This window comes from Globicephala melas, chromosome X (assembly GCF_963455315.2).
Source record: "Globicephala melas chromosome X, mGloMel1.2, whole genome shotgun sequence".
Classification (NCBI taxonomy): domain Eukaryota; kingdom Metazoa; phylum Chordata; class Mammalia; order Artiodactyla; family Delphinidae; genus Globicephala; species Globicephala melas.
Window position 1 is genome coordinate 15776167 of NC_083335.1, and position 20849 is coordinate 15797015.

The 20849-nt window shown below is 39.5% G+C and overlaps 1 protein-coding gene across 6 annotated transcripts in view; it reads left to right on the top strand.

Annotated features, from left to right (window-relative positions):
* The window catches only part of INTS6L (integrator complex subunit 6 like), a 49553-nt gene that overhangs the window by 13507 nt on the left and 15197 nt on the right, over nt 1–20849 (top strand). For all 6 annotated transcript variants that reach the window (XM_060292629.1, XM_060292630.1, XM_060292633.1 and 3 more), the window contains 7 exons: nt 8705–8854; nt 9660–9749; nt 9966–10149; nt 10409–10537; nt 12929–13092; nt 15570–15722; nt 19506–19638. In XM_060292629.1, the coding sequence (XP_060148612.1) occupies nt 8705–8854; nt 9660–9749; nt 9966–10149; nt 10409–10537; nt 12929–13092; nt 15570–15722; nt 19506–19638 (1003 nt within the window). The remainder of the gene's footprint in view (nt 1–8704; nt 8855–9659; nt 9750–9965; nt 10150–10408; nt 10538–12928; nt 13093–15569; nt 15723–19505; nt 19639–20849) is intronic.

A 20849-nucleotide genomic window follows, 5' to 3' on the forward strand; every position in this document is an offset into this window, starting at 1 on the left:
TATCTGACCGAGTTTGGTAAATTCTTTGCAGCCCTATGATATTTTCCTTTCAGTAACAGTTCAGTTGCCTCTTGGACAGAGGAGAAAATTTGGTTTCTACATGTTAGCATCCTCTGGTGAGATCAAATTTCTTTTGATCTTACGCTTTCACATGAACTCTGAGAGGTGTGCTACTTCATAATTTTATCTTAATTCCCTTGGGTAAGAATTGAAAAGTCATAAATGAAGTTTGCAGATATTTTAGACTAATCCTGATGATTGTTAATCCACTAAAAAAAAAACACCTTATCCTAGGTATCCTAAAGAGACACAAAATGGTGAACTTTGCGAGGGTGGAATCAAACTGAATCATGTCTTTGCCTGGTTTACTTAAAAATATGTGGTTATGAGAGTCTTTAACCATCTGCTGAAAAAACAATTCAGCAGGCCACAGACTGTCACATAAGTTTCTGCAATATATTAGGGGGTCAATTTCTAAGAATTTTTTTAAAAAGTAGAAGACTCAAGTAAGCTAGATTTCTTTTTTTGTGGTCTTGGCTGGTAGTATTTCCTGAAGCTTGTGGATGAAAATTGGTGGACTGAACCACAGAATGATAACATTCAGAGTTCTCTGGGAGAGAATTGATGTAATCAAATAAAATGGGCTTCGAGTATCTTAGCAAGTTCAGGACACTAAGAAGTGCCCCTGGGGAAGTAAATTTGACAAAAAGGAATCCAAGAGAACTGGATATTCTGTTGTTTTTTTAACATCTTTATTGGAGTATAATTGCTTTACAATGGTGTGTTAGTTTCTGCTTTATAACAAAGTGAATCAGCTATATGTATACATATATCCCCATATCTCCTCCCTCTTGCATCTCCCTCCCTCCCACCCTCCCTATCCCACCCCTCTAGGTGGTCACAAAGCACGGAGCTGATCTCCCTGTGCTATGCGGGTGCTTCCCACTAGCTATCTATTTTATATTTGGTAGTGTATATATGTCAATGCCATTCTCTCACTTTGTCCCAGTTTGCCCTTCCCCATCCCCGTGTCCTCAAGTCCATTCTCTACGTCTGTGTCTTTATTCCTGTCCTGAGAACTGGATAGTCTTAAAACAAGTAATTTTACAAGAGAAAGCTGTATTAGTACATATAAAACACAGAATAATAGAATGTCTCCTTTGAACCTAGAACTGTATCAGTACCTTGAGTCAAGTGAGAAAACCACAAAAAAAGTGAAATCAGACCAAATTGCTACAGTATTAAGGGAAAAATATTGTGTCAGATAGGGTCAGAAAATATAGTGCGAGAAGAGTTTTCAAAGTTGATACAAGAAGCGAGACAATCCTATTCTTTCAATGATATAGCATCTTCCTAATGTGTATTTCACAGTTTTAACAACCTCCTTTATAGGTGCTCTAGCTGTAAACACAATTTAAAAAGACATTTTATATGGAGACACACCAAAAAAATAAAATAAAATAAAATACTAAAAAAAAAGACATTTGAACATATTAAAGTGATTTCAGCTGTTACAGTGTTCTGTTTACCTAAATGGGCAAGTAAACCTCATCTTATATGTATCAGAATTGGAGTCCATTTTAGTTGTGAGAAGAAAATTCTCGAAGTTGAAAACTTAACTCGCACAAATATTCCATGTAAAGCTAAGGGCAAAGACCAAGGGAAAAGTCATTTGTCTTCTCAGGAGACAGAGTTGATTGGAAAAGCAGGGCTTCTTATTTTTCATGTCATCCTGTCCCACTGGTCACTTTACCAACACAAGAACAGTTTGTGATGACAAAGATGATAGAATGTTAAATTGGAGAAGAAAGTTAAGTTAGTTGAAAAATGCCATTGAAGTTGATTTATTCAAATTGTCTGTGTTGTTGCAGAGCAAGTTTCTCCCCAACTTCTGGAGAGCAGATGGAAAAAGGAAAATAGTTTATCTTTCAACAAGAGAAATGATGGCCCTGCTAAATTTAGACTCTTTGGCTTTAACTTGCAACATCTGGGAAAATACTTAAATCCATTAATCATCTTGTTTGTAACCACCTAGAAGAGCCCAAGGTTCGGGATAGCCCTCTATATGAGTTTATGAAGGGCAAATATTACCAGGCTGATTTCATTTCCTTTAATAGAAGTTAAAAAGTCTTGTCAAGGAGAGGGAAACAACATGTATTTTCTCTCTGGAATCCAGCGAGGCTTTTTATTCATTGTGAAGGGCTTGCTAACAAGCTAGGAAGCCTTGGATTGAATTGAACTGCTCCTCAGGGTAGGGTCCAAAGAGGCTTTCGGGTGCATGTGCTCAAAATGGGTTAGTGCAGTGGCTCAGCACCCAGTCAGAGGGACAGAGCAAGTGATGTCCTTCCAGTGAGAGGTTCTCTCGCTGCATGTGAGAGAGCCTGGCTTGTGACAGTCTGTAATAGAGAAGGATTATTTTTGCTATTTGAAAAGATTCACTGCCATTCTCTTTCAGGAGCTGTCACCCTAGAGAATTTTAACTATTCAACTGTTTTTTTATTTATACATATTCCATCTATATGGTCTTTTAAGGGGCGCTTCTTCTGTGGAAAGCTAGACGCAGCTGCCCTAAAAAAATGTTTTTCAGTTACCTTGGATGGAGAAGTTAATACCGTGTTCATTAAATCTGCACTATATACTGAGTCTAACACGATTATTTATATTTTGGAAAAGGATTGCAAGTGACCTTCAGAGATAGAGCAGGCGTTTACAGAAAGGGCTGTAACACCACTGCCACATCCTCTTCAAGGACAGTTGATCTGTTTTTATCTCTTTTACTTGTTTATACTTCCTGGTAAGATTTCCTTGGAGGAAAGAGTTCTTCATTTTAAAAAATAAAAATAAAATAAAAATCAATGAATCAGAGAAATGGTCCTGCCGAAATGGAATGAAGTTCAGGAAGGACAAGTGTTCGGGTGCTGAGGTTTGGGGGAGCCATTAAATAACACCCCTACCTTTCCCTCCTCCATTGAAACCAATGGAGAAATAAGACACAGGAGCCCGCCAGAATTCTAAATAACAGCGTTATTCCTGAGGAAAGCTAGACTGGAGGGTATAACTTAGATGTGTGTTCATAAAAAGCTTCCAAATAGTTCACATGTTGACAGACCTCCACTATAGTTCTGTCATAGGGGCAAAACCTACCCTTTAAGCACCATATGGCAGAGAACATACCAGATAAGGACATGGAAATAGGGGTGCAGAGGGTAGTAGAAAATATTTCTTTTAGGCTTTGCCCTTCTGAGGAAAGGAGTACAGACTCTCTCCTTTTTGTGGTGATATGAGTAGGGAATAAAAGGCTAGTGGGCTAGTCCGTAGAGCTGCGGGGAGAACCCAAGTCATTGACAGACTGAAAGGCCCATACTCTTCCTGCTGATATTCAAAGATGTCTTTAGTTGGCTATACAAATTTAAACCAGACCTGAATTAGCATATTTATTAAGATATGAGGCATTTTCTTTCTGTTAGTCAGATTTATATAAAGGATGGATACAAGGTATGGAATGATAGGATATGAAAACTGGAAGGGACCTTAGAGTTGGTTTTCAGTTTTTTCATTGCTTAGGTGAGGAAACAGCCCCAGTAAGGGGAAACGACTTACTCTGGACCACTTGTTTTGCCTGTTAGTTACAGCCAGGATTAGACCAGGGTCTTCCAAGTCCTAATTCACTGCTCCCCACACCCAACTGGTCTGCGTTCTGACATCAGGGAAAGTAGACTTAAACTAATGAAATTTGGAAATTCCATTAAACTTATAAACCTTTAAGCTAGTATAACAAGACATGTCTATGAGGTGAATATGTAGAATAGGTAGAAGAACCTCTAGTATAGTGGTTTACATTGGTGGGTTCTAAAGTTAGGCTACCTGGGTTCAAATCCTGGCTGTGTCATTTATTAGTTGTTTTGACCTGGACAAGTTGTTTATCCTCTCTGAGCCTCAGTGTGCTAATCTATAAAATGGATATAATAATAGCACCTACTTCATGGGGTGGTTATGAGGCTCAGATGAGAAGGATAGGTATAAAATGCGCTGCTTAGCATAAGTGAGTTCCTGACACATAGGCACTGATTAATATTACCTATGATTATTATTTATCATCATCATCATTATTCTCATTTTACTTCTGGGAGACTTTAAAAACTTGACCTGTGAAGACAGTAAACTCTTAGTTTAGGATTTCATTCACCCCAGGTTATTCCTTTGTCCTAAACCTCTGTTCTTTAGTTGTCTCAGGTTAGAAGTCTTGTAATCATCTGTTACTCTGTCTCATTTAGGCCTATGGTCTGTCTGTCACCAGGTCCTATCTTGGTGGTTCAAAATGTTTCTCAATTAACCCCTTCCTCAGGCCTCGATGCCTATTCTAACCTCCTAGCTTATTGTTCCTGACTACAGCTTCTTCTCCAGTCTATCCTATAATTCACTGCCAGACTGACCTTCCTGAGACACTGTTTGATCCTGTTTCCCCCAGCCTTGGAAGCTGTAATGAGCCTATTTTATGCTGAAGCAAGGCCAAGTTCTCCTGCCTGACCTTCAGTTCCCTCTAGATGATCTCTGTCCAATAGATATATAATGCCAGCCATACACAGCATTTCAAATTTTCTAGTAGCCACAGGTGACACTTTTAGTAATATACTTTATTTACCTAAAAGCATTCAAAATATTATCACTTCAACATGCAATCAGTCGAAAAATAAATAATGAGATATCTTCATTCTTTTTTGTTGTCGTTCTAAGTCCTCAACATCCCATGTGTATTTTACATTTATATCACATCTCAAGTCAGACTAGCCATGTTTCAAGTTCTCAGTGGCTGGGGGGCTACTGGATCAGATAGTGCAACTCCAGACTGTGCCTCTCTGACTTATCCACTATCCCCCCAACAAACAAGTCATACTCAAGTCTTACCTCCTCCTGGTCTGTTAAAACAAAATAGAGATGGTAATACCATGCCTATTTTATAGGATTGTCTTAGGCAAATGTGAAGTATGAAAATGCTTTGTAAGCTGTAAATCTCCATAAAAATGTATGGAAGTTATTATCAGGAGTAAAGGTTTTACTGACATGAGAGTAGGATATCTTTGGAGCTACTTGAAATAAAAGACTGTATGAAAGAAGGTCAACGGGCTGTCCTGAATTCATTTATGAAAAAATCAACTGCAAGCAATGAATGAAGAATATAAACATACTTTCTCCCACTAGAACTAATAATTATCTTTTTGGAAGAATTTTTCACATTAATAAGGTTCTCTAGATATTTAAATCACTCTGTAGGCCTTTTTTCCCCTTCAGCATTCTGAGGACTGGACTTAGGGGCATTAATTCTTCTCTTGAAGGAGCTAAACTGCTACCAAGAAGTTTATTGCTTTGGGTTGTAAATGTAGCCCATACACTGTGTAGTACTGAGATAGGAATACCATTCAAATTTCAAGTATTGTCTAATTCATTGCAAAGGATTGGAATTGACCTAAAATTGAATGCCAGTGATTCAGGTGCAGAAACAATTTGTAAAATGTTTTCAATTCATATTAGAAAAGAAATTTTAAAGAGCAGTCATTCTGACAGATTGATTAGTAACAATTAGGACACATTATTCTAAACACAGATGAGTTATAGGGTGCTTGCTTAGGTGGTACTCAAACCTTATCCCAACCCTTTACCAGATCAAGTAGTTCACTGATTTTTCTTTAGTCATGCCTTGAACTATCTTGTGGCTCTCAGGAGTTCAACACTCACTGCAGATGTAACTCTGAGTGTACAGTGTAGAAGTTAGATTGCTAAATGAAGCCATTCTGGAAAAAAAAAAGTCAACTTTGTAAAGTGGCTTCTGGGTGAAAGACCCCACCATTCACAGGCTTGCCCAAGCAAGAGAACTCAACCTAATGTATGACCCTTTTTCTCCCTCACCCCTGCCCCTAATTAGCTACTAAATCCTTCTGACTCCACCTCTGAAATACTTCTTTAATCTGCAGCCTCCTCTCCATCCCCGCTGCCCTCGCTCAGGCTTTCATCACTTTTCTCATAAGCTATTGCAACATTCTCCAAACCAGTTTCCCTGCCTCAAGCTTCAGCTTCCCCTCCACCCCACAATTTATACTCCAACTCCCAGCAGAACGATCTTGCTAAAATACAGATCTGATCATGCCACGCCCCTAATTAAAAACCTCAGGTCATTCCCAGGGCCAACAGATAAAATCCAGACTACTGAGCACAATGTACACAGCACGTTATAGTCAGAGCCCAGCTTATCAGCTTTGCCTCCTGCTGCGTACTCAGAGTGATGATAATCAAATTACTTGCGGTTCCCCAGGAAGCTCCGTCCTTTTATGAACTCTGTTCTCTTCCTTTGCCCTGCCCCCTCCACTCCTCACATCAGTGTGGGGATCCCATGATCTTCTCCTCATGCCATTAGACTTCTTCAAATGCCCCGTCTTCTGTGACAAGCCTTCCCTAACTCCCTGGTCATTTGTTCTTTCCGTCTCCATAACTGCATTCCTTATTCCTTTGCAGCAGGAACTCCTCAAGGGCTAATTCCTCTTGATATCTCCAGCATGTAGCATTCTGCCCAGCATAGCATAGTTGGTCCATAAAAATTCGTTGGATAAATAAAGGAGAGAATTGATGCTATCCCTCTCCCTCACCCGCAGCTGTAGACCTTCTCTTCTACCCCAAATAAGAAAGCTAAGTTTTGAATTCAGTGTGATTTATAATCACCTGCTGATATTTCTAAGTATTTGATTAGGACAATTCAAATCATAATCCTTCCTTTTAACTAAAGTTTAGTTTGTCTAGTTCAGTAAGATTTTCCTTGGGTCACAAGGAATTATTCACATCCTCTACTTTTCCCAGCTACTATAAGTCATATGTACAATCTGGCCAAAGGAATAATACATGGAAAGGTTCTACCTTTAGATCCTTTGACTTACAGGATATGTTAGGAAACACACACACACACACACACACACACACACACACACACACAGAGAGAGAGAGAGAGAGAGAGAAAACTCACATTTAAAAATAATTAATTTTATTTTTGACTGTGTTGGGTCTTCGTTGCTGCACCCGGGCTTTCTCTAGTTGCAGCGAGCGGGGGCTACTCTTCGTTGCAGTGCACAGGCCTCTCATTGCGGTGGCTTCTCTTGTTGTGGAGCACAGGCTCTAGGCGCGCGGGCTTCAGTAGTTGTGGCTCGTGGGCTTAGTTGCTCCACAGCACGTGGGATCTTCCCGGACCAGGGCTTGAACCCGTGTCCCCTGCTTTGGCAGGCGGATTCTTAACCACTGCGCCACCAGGGAAGTCCCTAAAAGCACATTTTTAATTTCACAGAATCCAGACTGTTGGACTAGAAAGGATCTTATCACCTTCACCTTATATGGTTATGGAGGTTGTGTACTGTTCAAGCCTGGGGGGCTCCATTCTCATGGGTCACAATGTGAATGGCTCTCCAGGGTTGTAACATGCACAGCCTTACACGGTATCCCTGTTTATCTAATCCTCTTCATTTTCAGATAATGAAACTTAGGTCCTAAGAGCCGACAGGTTTGCTCAAGGTCATGCATATGCTTCATAGTAGGGTACAGGCAATGGGCCCCTTTTCTGCCGTTCAGTCACTCTGACCCAGATTGCTTTAGGAGGCTATGAAACTAGAAAAGATAGTGTTTGCTATAGTTGTGTGGATAATGGTCTTTAGCTGAACATGAAACTTCAGTCATTTCGTTTAGCTCTGCATTATTTGCGCTAGCTTTCCACCTCCAGCTCTACTGGTCTGGTTGGCATGACTTGAACCTTCAGCATATTACACTACTGCCCACAGGGCTACCAAGACTCAGGTGCCTGTTTGTCCCACAAAGTTGCCAGGCTGTGCTGTCTACTGTCTCCTTTGCTGGCCTATTCCTCTGTGACCTACTGTTAGCTGCCATCTTCTTTTGGCTTCTCTTCTTGGCGTTTTGTGCTGCTTTGTCTTTATAGCCACATTGCTGACTAGTCAACGTGGTCCTTTCCTTCTGTTCTACAAATGATTCAATCAGAGCATGTTGGCTGTTGACCTTGGGTCTTTGCTGCTGTTCATAGCTGCTGGGGGTGCCTAGGCGATGCTGCTTCTTTGTCAAAACTTTTTGTTTCTTTTCTTTCTCCTCTATTCTAGAATTGCGCCTTTCTGAATGTTTAAAGATGCCAGAAGGATTGTCTCCACATAGTTGTGGCTCCATTCCTATAATTCCACCTATACTCTTGTTTAAAGTGAAAATATTGTTTGGGAGAAAAAACTCTTGGTTAGAAAAGTTCATGTAAATCAGACACTCAATAGCTAATTGTCTCTATCAAGGACGATGAATTTAAAAAATTACTCCTTCCTCTGCCCCATGCTCTGTGCTCATCCTCAGTGTCAAACTAAGGTAAATACTGAGGTGTTTTGGTAGGTTTGATTGAGCCTGAATAGCAAATTAGGCTTCTTGAGCCAAAGCCCTCCAGCGATAATGGACTGAATGCATTGTTTGCATCTTTGCTCTTGATCATTAAGGCTGGCAGATCTTTCTGAAACTAATGGCCTGCTTGTGTTCCACTTGATCAGTCGAGATATAGAATAGAAGTAGATTAAAGAATTATTAACTTGTTAGAGGTTTGATACTTGCTATTTGGTGGTTGTTTGCACTTTATATATTGTTCATTGTATAATTGGGAATTTCTTTGTAAATGTTTGGTTTGCAGGCTGGTTGGAAGGAAAATCACGCAACATTCATGAGTGAACTAAAAAATCTTCAGGCTTCTGGACTGACTACTCTTGGTCAGGCTCTAAGATCCTCATTTGATTTGTTAAATCTCAATAGATTAATATCTGGAATAGACAACTATGGACAGGTAAAAAATAATTTGAGTGAGTACAGCTAATTTATTTTGGTGACTTGGGGTAAGAATTTAAAATTGGGCATGGCTACCAAGTTTTCTGCTCTTTTTTATAACGTCCAAAAGGAGGTCCATGTATCTTTTAAATACATACTTTAACAAAAATCGTTTCGGGGGAGTCTTTTATGTGGCTTGACCACAAAATATTTAAAATTGCCTACACATCAGATCATCAGCTATCATGGGATGAATACATTGCTGAGAATATTGGAACAAGACAATTGAAGAGAAACTTTCAGAGTCCTTAAGTCCCTCGTCCCTCTCAATTCAACGAAAAAGCTCTAGTATAAGAGGAAGGCAGAATAGCATTTGCTGATGTTATCATTACACTTTCCCACTGTAAAAACTCTGCTCACAATAACCAGTCACTGGCCAGGTTGCAGAGCATAAGTCAGGATTCTGAATGATACCCGGGTATGGAGGATGCTGCCAGTATAATCCCTTTAATATCTTTCTTTTATGATTACTTGGAAAGCAGAGGGAGAGGGGGATTTGGATGTTATAGTTTGGGGAGTTCCTGAATTATAAGAATTCCTCAGTTTATTCTGAATGTTACCTCTGCAGGGATTGTTATTTTGATTCCCACCCACTTCAGTCCCTAATCTTTTCCTTCTTATTTATCCAGGCAAATTTTATCACACACTTGAAAGATCACAGGCGAGGCAAATGTAAAAGTTGAAATACAATGGAGGCAAATGTAAAAGTTGAAATACAATGCTATTACTTTACACAGCTCTAATACTTTTAAAATGTATTTTAGGGGAGAAATCCATTTTTTTTAGAACCATCTATTTTAATTACCATCACAGATGGAAACAAGTTAACAAGTACTGCTGGTGTTCAAGAAGAGGTGAGATTTCTTTTTTTCAAATTTCATTTAAATGGCAGAGAACATGCAGCTATTTCAGTTAAGAATAAGTTTGAGCAAACGTTCCATCTTGGTAATCCTTGAAAGATTGCCTCATTTTATTGAGGACATCAAAGAAAAGTGAACTCCATAACCCTTGAACTGATTCATTTTTGTATGGGTTGTTATGATGAAACTTTTCCAATTTTGCCTTATCAGCTTCATCTGCCTTTGAATTCTCCTCTGCCTGGAAGTGAACTAACCAAAGAACCTTTTCGTTGGGATCAAAGGTTATTTGCCCTGGTGTTGCGTTTGCCTGGATTGGCTTCTACTGAACCAGAGCAGCTAGGGAGTGTACCAACTGATGAATCTGCCATTACACAGATGTGTGAAGTCACAGGAGGTATTGGCAATATTTACTATTTCTAAAGGAAAAATTCAGGGCAGCAGAGTACCATTTTTCTTAAATGCCACATCCAGTCTTTACTTCTTTTCCTTCCGAATCTTTCAACTCTGCTGCTTAAGCTCATCATTAGTGTGATGTCTGCTGCCAGTGTACTTTTGATTATTTCAAGTTGTATTTTAGGATTTCAGATGCTTGTATAGTTAAGTAGTGTTTTATTTGATCAAACTTGTACTATTTGTTTTTCCTTCTGGTATAGGTCGCTCCTACTGTGTTAGAACACAGAGAATGTTGAATCAATGTTTAGAATCTTTAGTTCAAAAAGTTCAGAGTGGTGTAGTTATTAACTTTGAAAAAACGGGACCAGATCCACTTCCTATTGGAGAAGGTACGGTAGATAACCTTTTTTTTTTTTTTAACCTTAAAGTGTTATTATAGGAGAGTGATCTGAAATTGAGAAAACATTGAACTAATCACAGTAGATGCGGTCTTCACTAGCCACACACAATCAAGTGGTTACAAACATCCATCCAAACAACTACCATTCATTCATTGCCTGTGGATACATTTCAGGAAGCCAAATTCTAGCTTTAATTCAATGTCAAATATTCCTCAGAAAATTCTCCCTTTTCCCTACCCATTTCATATTCCAGGTCCCAGTCTTGGGATGACGCTGAATTCTTCACTTCTCTATTCATGAAATATCTGGAGATTGACAACAGAGTGCCATTTAACCAGCCATCTGCTTTTGGTCTTGTGAGCGCCAAACGTGCCAAGCTATCTTGATGAGATCTGTGAATGTTTAGCCAGGAACTGCTAATATCCTATAAGAGCCTACACCAGTATTTTCCTGGCCACTTTTTAACTGCAGAACCTTTTCTCTTCAAATGAGATTTTATGGAAACTTCAACATCTCAAAATATGAAAGCTGAGCTACTTTTGTATTGGGAAAGGGAATCATACCCCATTGCACGGCTTCCTCAGAGCTCTGTTCCAGGCCATCGCTACTCCTCATTCCTGTTGGTTCACACACACACATACATACATATGTGTACCTAGACTCCATTATCACCACAGTGCTTGCCTGATCTGATCCATACATTTTAATCGCTGTGGCCACAATTAGTGGTAGCTGCCTGGAGAAGCAAAGGGAGTAAGTGCAAAGGGGCAGAAAGACCCACATTTCTTGCTGAAGCAGTGGATCCTGTGGTTCCTGACCTTTTTGCTATTTAGTCCCCAGAACCCTTTGAGAAGCTATTAGAAAAAATAGAGACCCCTCTCCCCAGGAAAATGGACCTGGGCAACACACACACACATAATTTTGTGTTTCATTTCAGGGGTTCTTGGACTCCAATTTAAAAACACCTGCTGTAGGGATTTCCCTGGCAGTTCAGTGGTTAAGACTCCGGGCTTTCACTGCCAAGGGCTCAGGTTCTATCCCTGGTCAGGGAACTTAGATCCCACATGCCACGTGGCCAAATTAAAAAAAACACAATAAAACCAAAACCAAAACAACAACAACAACAAAACACCTGCTGTAGAAGACTGAGGCTTCACAGCCCATTTTAAAGTAATTAAATTAGTTGTAAAGGAAGGACATGTTATATTGGTAACGATTGACCACTCAGGTCTATAATTTTGTGTTCATTACCTTCATGTGAACAGGGAACTTTCCTACTGAAAACCAATTAGATGGTGTCACGTAAATAGCTCAGACATTCTTTCTTGCTCCATTTCCCCTTTGTCCAGGGTTCTTAACCTTTGAGATTCTGATGAAAGCTAAGAACTTTCTCCTCAGAAAAATGCACATCCCCAGAATTGTGATCTCAACTTTAGAGGGGGTGTCTTGGTCTCCTGAAGCACTACATGTATTCTCTAGAGCTCCATGGGCCGCAGTAAATCCCCTGCTCTAAAGTAATTACTTGTTTAAAGTAATGCTTAAGTAAATCAAATGATATTGAAGAAAAAAATGAGACTCAAATAACTAACACATATCTTTTACAAATATAATTTAGACTAATAAATCATCCCATTAAAGGTTATGTAGCTCTGTCTTGCCCTGTTTTCTGGGGGCAAATGAAATATGCTAGTTCAAATAATTAAAATGCATTCAGGATATATTATTCAGCATTATACGATGCCCAGTTTCCATGGGATTTTAATGATGGGATGGGCAAACTATAATGAATTAGTCCACATAAACGTGATGCATTTGCTTTGTGTTCCCTCCCCAACTATATACATAGATTGGTTGTCAGCATTCCTTCTACCTTTTGGTGAATTTGCCTTTGTGGTCATTGGGTCTAACTGTTTAGTAAAGAATACTTTTTTTCATCTGTTGGAAATAGAAAATCTAAATAGAATTTATGACCTATTTTGTCAGATTCAAAAATGTAAAACTATACCAGGGAATGAAAAATTTCATTTGCCTAATTTGGAAAAATAACTGTTGTGGTTTAGTGTGTTTAATTTATGTGTCCAAATCTCAGAAAATTTAAACTAACTTTGTAACAGTTTTCCGTATAACTACATATTTTGGTTGTAATTAAGGAACTGGGGGGGCAGGATGTTGGATTAGAGGGGATGGATTAGATGATGAAAAGAGTTGCTAGAGAGAACATTCAGAAATCCTAGTAGAGTCACTTTTTACTTCCATCTTTCATGAATCACTGTTTTGGTTTTGTTTTGTACTTTGCTTTTAACTGAAAAATCTGTACAAGAAGATCAGAGGCTGTGAAAGGAAATTCATGCCTTAGTCTGTCTTTTGTTTAACTTTTAGATGGACTTATGGATTCATCCAGGCCAAGCAATTCATTTGCTGCTCAACCATGGCATAGCTGTCATAAGCTCATTTATGTGCGACCTAACTCTAAGACTGGTGTTCCTGTTGGACATTGGCCAATTCCAGAATCTTTTTGGCCAGATCAGAATTTACCTTCACTAGTAAGTGTCATAAAACAAAAAGGTAAACATCATTCTGGATTTTCAATTAGTTGATTGCAGAGAACCTTTTAAAATAGCTTGGAAGCTTTTAAGTTGTGCTTTCTATTTCTTACTGGAAAGTCTAGCTTGTACCTAAAAGCAAGAGAGCACCTCCTTTCTGTTCTGGCATTCTTTCTTTCAGTTGCCTTTGCCACTTGACCTGCCCTCTTCAGATGTTAAAATATTGTTATTTGTGATGCTGTTGCAATCTGTGACTTGGTTTTTATTTCAGGGCCAGAGCCGCTGACTTGATTTACATGGTAAACACAATCTCTAAAAAGGGCAGGCATTGGTTTTCATGTACATCACCTGGAAATTAGAACTTAGTTTGCACCTTGTATAGGTTCTAGAAACATATTCAAAGCAGAGGTCATTCTACTTCCTCCGAGGGAGCCATTAGACACGTAGTGGGACTTTGTGGGCCTACTTCTCAGGTTTTTGTAATCAGTGGACTTGAGTTCCTTGGCAATGCACCTTTCAACAATGGGTAATTAAGCAATATTTTTTAAATGATCTCTAAGCAAGGGTTTATCTTTTTGTTCACTGTATTTGGTGGAAGAGGGTTTGATATTGTAGTGGCTCCTAGCACCACATGTATTGGCTTGGGAGGGGGAAAGGCGCGGTATCTAGTAATAAGGGAAACCATATGAAACCCACTCTCCCTTTCATCGTCCTCCCTCCCCGCAGCCAATATAAAAAGGCCAGAGTAATCCTTGAGGGATGGAGGGGGCACAAAAAGGTCACTGCTCTTCCAGCACCTTCTTGGTTCAGCTAATCTATAGTCTATCTAGGTTTTAGACATTTCTGACATGAACTGCAGTTTCTCCTGGATTGCTATTTTGAGGCTCCTGCATTTTTTTCAAAGGTGGCCACAAAAGGCCTGAATGTACGACTGAAGAGCCATCTTCAGCCCCTGCCGTGGGTGAGGCTCTGTCTCCTAATCCTGTCCCTTGGGGCACCAAGGTGGCACGCTTGTCAAACCTCAGGGCCCAGTTACTCTCAGCCCCTTCAAACCCCAGACTGAATGTTTTCGTTACAAATTTGCTTCATTATTGCTGGTGACAGGGTTTCACTCATGTCTTTTTTTTTTATGAAGTTCTATTTTTTAAAATTAATTAATTTTATTTTTGGCTGCGTTGGGTCTTCATTGCTGCGCGCGGCCTTTCTCTAGTTGCAGCGAGCGGGGGCTACTCTTCATTGTGGTGCGTGGCCTTCTCATTGCGGTGGCTTCTCTTGTTGCGGAGCACGGGCTCTAGGTGCGCAGGCTCAGTAGTTGTGGCACGTGGGCTCAGTAGTTGTCGCTCATGGGCTCTAGAGTGCAGGCTCAGTAGTTGTGGTGCACGGACTTAGTTGCTCCACAGCATGTGGGATCTTCCCGGACCAGGGCTCCAACCCATGTCGCCTGCACTGGCAGGCAGATTCTTAACGACTGTGCCACTAGGGAAGTCCCCACTCATGTTTTTTCATAGATTTAAATCTAATAAGCCAGATATATTTTGCAAGTTTGATTAAAATAAAAAACTTTTTAAAAACCAGAAAGAAGGAATTTTAGGAAACTCACACATAGCTCGTAGCTTCAGCTTTAAAAGCACATTGGAAGGCTATTTTTCTCAGCTTCCAAAACATCTTGTAGGTTTGTAAATCATAAAGCCAAATGAGCATGTTTTTCCCTTTTATGAAGGAAACAGGTGTTTTGTCGTATTCACATCAGCCTTACAGATCTCTCAGCAAGAGTAGGTAGAGCTACATCTCACTCTTGACCCTGGAACTTGTCCTAAATCTTTTTCTCTCCATTCGCCCTTGCTGCCACCATTTCTCTCTCTGGTGCTCTCCATCTCCACAAGCTAAAGCCATTAATAACATGGCTGCTCCATCAATCTGCTCTGGTACCCCAGGTACACGGGCCTTTCAGCCCAGCCAAAAGCATCCCCAGCTCTAGCTGTTCAAGGAAGTGTGTGGGTGTGAGAAATGTTATAAAAATTCAGCTGCAAAGAAAATTTCAACCAGGCTCTGGAGTTGTGACGGGCTCCTTTTCAGTCTCTATCTTGCCTTTTCCATGCCTTTACAGTTGTTCACCTTGCTTGTTAGTGGCTCCAACTCTGTCATTACCGCATTAGAAAACTTCATGGATTTCTTCTTTCCTAGCGGTGTCTGGCCTGTCTGAAACCTCATAGTACAAAGGAGTGAAGGGCAGGTAGTCCTTGGAGGTTGCAAAAGTGGATCTGAATTTCAGAGTTCTTAATATTCAAAGCAGTTTTATTTTTTACATCCCTGAAACCGTAGTTATGAGTGTTATAATTTACCTTTCTCAATTCATCTTTCTCAAAACAGTAGTCTGTATCTCAGCGATGGTTTAACAAAACATAAAAGGGTTGCAGAATTATCAGAAATGTAAACTCTCTTGATAACGGATTATATTTTCCCCTCTTGTTTTTTAGCCTCCACGAACATCTCATCCTGTTGTGAGGTTCTCCTGTGTAGATTGTGAGCCAATGGTAATAGACAAACTTCCCTTTGACAAATATGAACTTGAACCTTCACCCTTAACTCAGTACATCCTGGAACGAAAGTCTCCCCATACCTGCTGGCAGGTACTTATCCTTTGTTGTCAGCCAAATGTCTGGAACCACTCTGAGATCTTTGAATTGTTTTAAGAAGTTTCAAAGGTTAATCTGGGAATAGTCGAGCTGAGTCTGTTGATAATGTTTCTCACAAATGCTGTCAAATAAGCAAGAAGGCCAAGCAAATAATTTCAGACTGATATGAATCACTAGCCTACCATACACTGCCATTTAAGGAAGTATGATCTGATGAAACCTATGTATTTGAGGATTTGGAAGACTCCCCGAAAGCCTATCCAGGGACCCCAGGTTAAGAATCCCTTACCTAGGTATTTCCCTGGTGGTCCAGTGGTAAAGAATCTGCCTTCCAATGCAGGGGACGCGGGTTCAATCCCTGGTCGGGGAACTAAGATCCCACATGCCGTGGGGCAGCTAAGCCCGTGAGCCACAACTACTGAGCTCGCGTGCCTCAATGAGAGAGCCCGCGTGCCGCAAACTACAGAACCCATGTGCCCTGGAGCCTGTATGCCACAACTAGAGAGAAGCCTGTGCACCGTAACAAAAAGATCCCTCATGCCTCAACAAAGATCCCGTGTGCCACAACTAAGACCCAACGCAGCCAAAAAACATAAGGAAAATAAATAAATTTTAAAAAAAGAATCCCTAACCTAAATGATGTAATTCTATTCAGCTATGGATTCTTCAGCTGAAGCAATGTTCTCAGTCCTTATTGTGAACTTGACAGATTGGAAGTACAAGATTTTTTTCTTAATTAAAAAAAAATTTAAAAATTTAATTTTTAAAATTGGGATGCAGAATCTTAGTTTCCTGACCAGGGATCGAACCCGTGCCCCCTGCAGTGGAAGTGCGGAGCCCTAGCCACTGGACCGCCAGGGAATTCCCAGTACAAGATATTTTTGACCAAAAAATAAATAAATAAATAAGCCTGAAACTACTTTATGTATTTGTGTAATGTAATCAAACCTTTCTTCCTGTAGTACAAACCACATTGGTGAGTGTAGTGTGGATTTTCCTTGGATGAAGCAAATGCACAGGCAAATGCACATACACTGGCTCTTCCAAGGGTTATACTTCAGCCGGAAGGGCTTGCTGATTTGTTAGTAGACTCACCTTTGGATTTTAATTTGTGAAAATCCGGGCGTGGCAGTCACAGCCTTTTTAGTTGAATATAATAAGGAAGCCCTACACTGTAAGGATATTTGTTCTGTTTCTAAACTACAGCACCGTATAGCAATCAGTAATTGTTAGGTTCTACTTACGCAAAAAACACTTTCAGACTGCCATCTGTTTCATCCTAAAATGCGAAATCATTGCTACTAGTTGCCTTTAAGCTACTTGAATTCTCCAAAGATGCTAAAACTGGGTAGAAAAAAAAGGAACAGGCATAAAGCAAGGATGGAAAAGTGCAAGAAACAGAATGATCTCATAAATATAATATTGAGCGAAAGAAGCCAGACATAAAAGATCACATAACATATGATTCGACTTTATATAGTTCAAAAAGAGGTAAGACTGCCTGACTCTGTTAAAGGTCGGGACAGTGATTTCTCTTGGGGGTACAGAGTAGTGACCAGAAAAAGACACGAGGGGGTTTCTGGTTAGGTTCTATTTCTTGATCTGGGTGCTGATGACACACGTGCATTCATTTTTGAACATTCATTGAACTGTATACTTATAATTCATGCACTTTTTTGAACGTATGTTTATATTTCAATAAAATACACCAAAAATGTGCTAGAAATGTAGAGATAGGGATGATAGAATGCTAAGTTAAAATCAAGACAGAGGCTTGAATTTATGAATTGAAAAACATTTTGGAATAAAAGCAAATAAAATTATAAATTATACTTCCTCCCTAAATGAAACCCTCTTTTCTATATGGCACCTTCCTTGTAAATCTCCAGAGGAACTTAAGAAATCCTTAAGATCCCTGCAGCACCCCTCAAATATGCCATATGTCTTTCTCTTGCATCTTACATTACTTTGGTTTAGAGTAGTTTAATGCGATGAATTAGTGGGAGTGAAAAAGAATAAGATGAACCAGGAGCTGGGAAATTTGGCAAAATCATAATGGAGACTGGATTCTAACCCTAGCTCTGCCACCAGCTATGTGGTCTGGGATCACTTTCTCTAGACTAGATGGTCTCTAATGATCCCTTTGAACCCCCAAATTCTATGAATTTGCAGGTGATAAGAAATTTGGAAAAACTCAGGGGGCTTATGGGAAGGAAGGAAGGAAGGTATGAAGGTGGGAAGGGAGGGAGTAAAGACAGAAAGGGAGTGAGAAGGGAACAAAAAACAGTGCTTTGGGGCTTCCCTGGTGGCGCAGTGGTTGAGAATCCGCCTGCCTATGCAGGGGACACGGGTTCGTGCCCCGGTCCGGGAAGATCCCACGTGCCGCTGAGCGACTGGGCCCGTGAGCCATGGCCGCTGAGCCTGTGCGTCCGGAGCCTGTGCTCCGCAACGGGAGAGGCCACAACGGTGAGAGGCCCGCGTACCGCAAAAAAAAAACCCGTGCTTTTCCTTTCGGGGGAATTACAGGTCTGATCCTTGCTGGCCGTAACTTTTTTATCCTTTATAATGATTTTCCCCCTTTTCTATTATACACACTTAGGAAACTGGAGGAAATCCAACATGTTTTATTACAATTATCTGTTTCTATTAAGGTTCAGATTAAGACATGAAATCTAGTAGGTGAGTCATGTTTTAGCACACTCCATTTTTTTGTGGAGGCATCCATTGCATAGGAAGGGTTTATTCTTAGCTACAGCTAAGTGTAGCAAGAATTTAGTGAACTGGTAGGTGATATGGCTGGTACCAAGAATTAGCAAAGTAAGTGGGTTCTGTTCACCATCAGGGTTTGACTTTTGTCTTAAATAATCCTGCTGAAGGGCTTTAGGAAAGGTAAAGGTCTAGGTCCCTAAAAGTACATACTGATGCCCTGATTTGGGCCAAAGAGTAAACATGGAGCACAAAGAAAACATGATAGCCAGAGGACTCCAGAAGAGCATATCAGGTCTATGGAACCTGACAATATAATACATATCAAATCAGGAATATCATTAAGGAATAAGATGTTAGTCATATGGAATAAAGATTAATGTTTTCATTTTTATTGAATGTTTGCTCCACCAGGATCATTTACAAGAGAAAGTGCTTTCCAGACTGAACCAAAGCATCTCCTTGCTCAATATAATTGCATCAAAATAATTATCAGCAATGCCTGGCTTGTAACAGACTCCTCAATAAATATTTATTGGATGAAAAATGAATAAATGGGTAGGGAAATGGGGCATAAAAGGGAAGTAGAGCAAAACTTAATAGTAGTACACATGAGTGTTAGCATAATCCTTTAAATGGGCTTTGTTTTTGTGATTGCATGCTTCAGGCATAGGGGCATGTTCCATTTTCCTAACAGTCTCCACTCTGGTCACCACTTGTTCTTTTGAGAAGTCAATTTGTTTTAATGGCTGGTATCACTTAGTGGTATTTCAGCCTTATTTTCCATCGTGCTAACCAAGTAAATATTTGGGTATTGTTGATGCAGCCTGTGGTCTCTGAATCGTTATTGCATAGTACGGTTTCATTTCTTAACGCAATTTGCAGAAGAATTGCAATCTGAACATTCTTCTTTAGTATGATATGTTTTGACATAAATATAGTGAAAGCACTATTCCCATTTTTAAATTACAATTAAATTGTGCCAGAGATGTCGGTGTGGAATGTTGCTGTGTTTAGTTTTACATAAAATCCTTATTGTCATAACTGTACATTACTTCACCGTCTTCTCAGGTATTTGTCACTAGCAGTGGAAAATACAATGAACTTGGATATCCATTTGGTTATTTAAAAGCCAGTACGACTTTAACTTGTGTAAACCTCTTTGTGATGCCGTACAACTACCCAGTTTTACTCCCTCTTTTAGGTAAGTCAAGTATGTGCCATTTAGTCATCTTTGAAATACAACAAAAAAGAAAAATCGACAATGAACTAAGCATTTTAAATGTAGTCAAAGAGTAATGGATATCAGGATATATAAAAGTCTAAAAACTTATTTGGAAGGATAGAATTTGCATCCTGTTTTCTGTTTTGTTCATTTTCCTTTCGTTGTTTTTACATCAAACAGAAGAGACTCTTCACCTGGGGGGGGGGCGTGATTCTTATGCTGCTCTTTGGGTTGCAAGCTCCAATGCTGTCACCGCTCTTCTCTCCAGTTTTAAGTGCACTTGGCTTTTGGTAAACTAGTTTGGACCCCCCAAAGTTGATTGGGGTTAACACTTCAAGAATCTGATGGTTTTCTTCAGAAAATAGTGCTTCCGTGGGGCTGTTGGCTTGCGCTAAGTTCCTCCACAAAAGAATATTGAATGCTCTTGAGGCGTGTGTTTTAGGCAGAGTAGCAAGTTAAGGAAATAGATACAAGAGTGAATTCTGCAATAACTGCAGTTGTAGAAGCTGTGGTTTCCATGGCAAGATTCTAAAAGGAACAACTCCAGAAGCTGTTACTCAGACATCACTGAAAATGTGTGTGATTTTTTTTTCTCATTTAAAGAGCCACATCTGTTTAGAGTAATACAGTACCACACGGTATCTTTCTCTTTGTAAAGTTGTGAACATTTTTAGTTGCTGAGGTTTCTTAATTTTTGCAAAAAGGATCAAACCTTTACTAAGTTTTAATATAGTCATTGAAAGCATAGATTTTTATTGCTATCAATATTATATGTATTAAATGTCCTGAAAAAGCAATTCTTTTGAATGTTGCAAGTTAAGAAGGTTAAGAGTGGGTCATCATAAATGATTGTTTTAGATAGCCTATCTACTTTATTTCTTAGTCATATCTAAAAATATCTTCTAACAGGTGATTTTCACATATAGAATATATGTTATGTCTTTGAGATTAATAAGACTGCCAATAAAAAAGTACCTGTATTTTGTGGATTTATTTACCCTGTTTTCTTAAATGTACCTTTATGATCTCAAGTTTTCACAACTAAAAAGTGAAGGATCAAACTAGCTAATCTTCACTTAGACTGTTAATAGTATTATTTTTCTATTTTTTAAGTACACTTTTTATTTTGAGATAATTGTAGATTCACATGCGGTTGTAAGAAATAAGAGAGAGATGATACCAAAATCGCA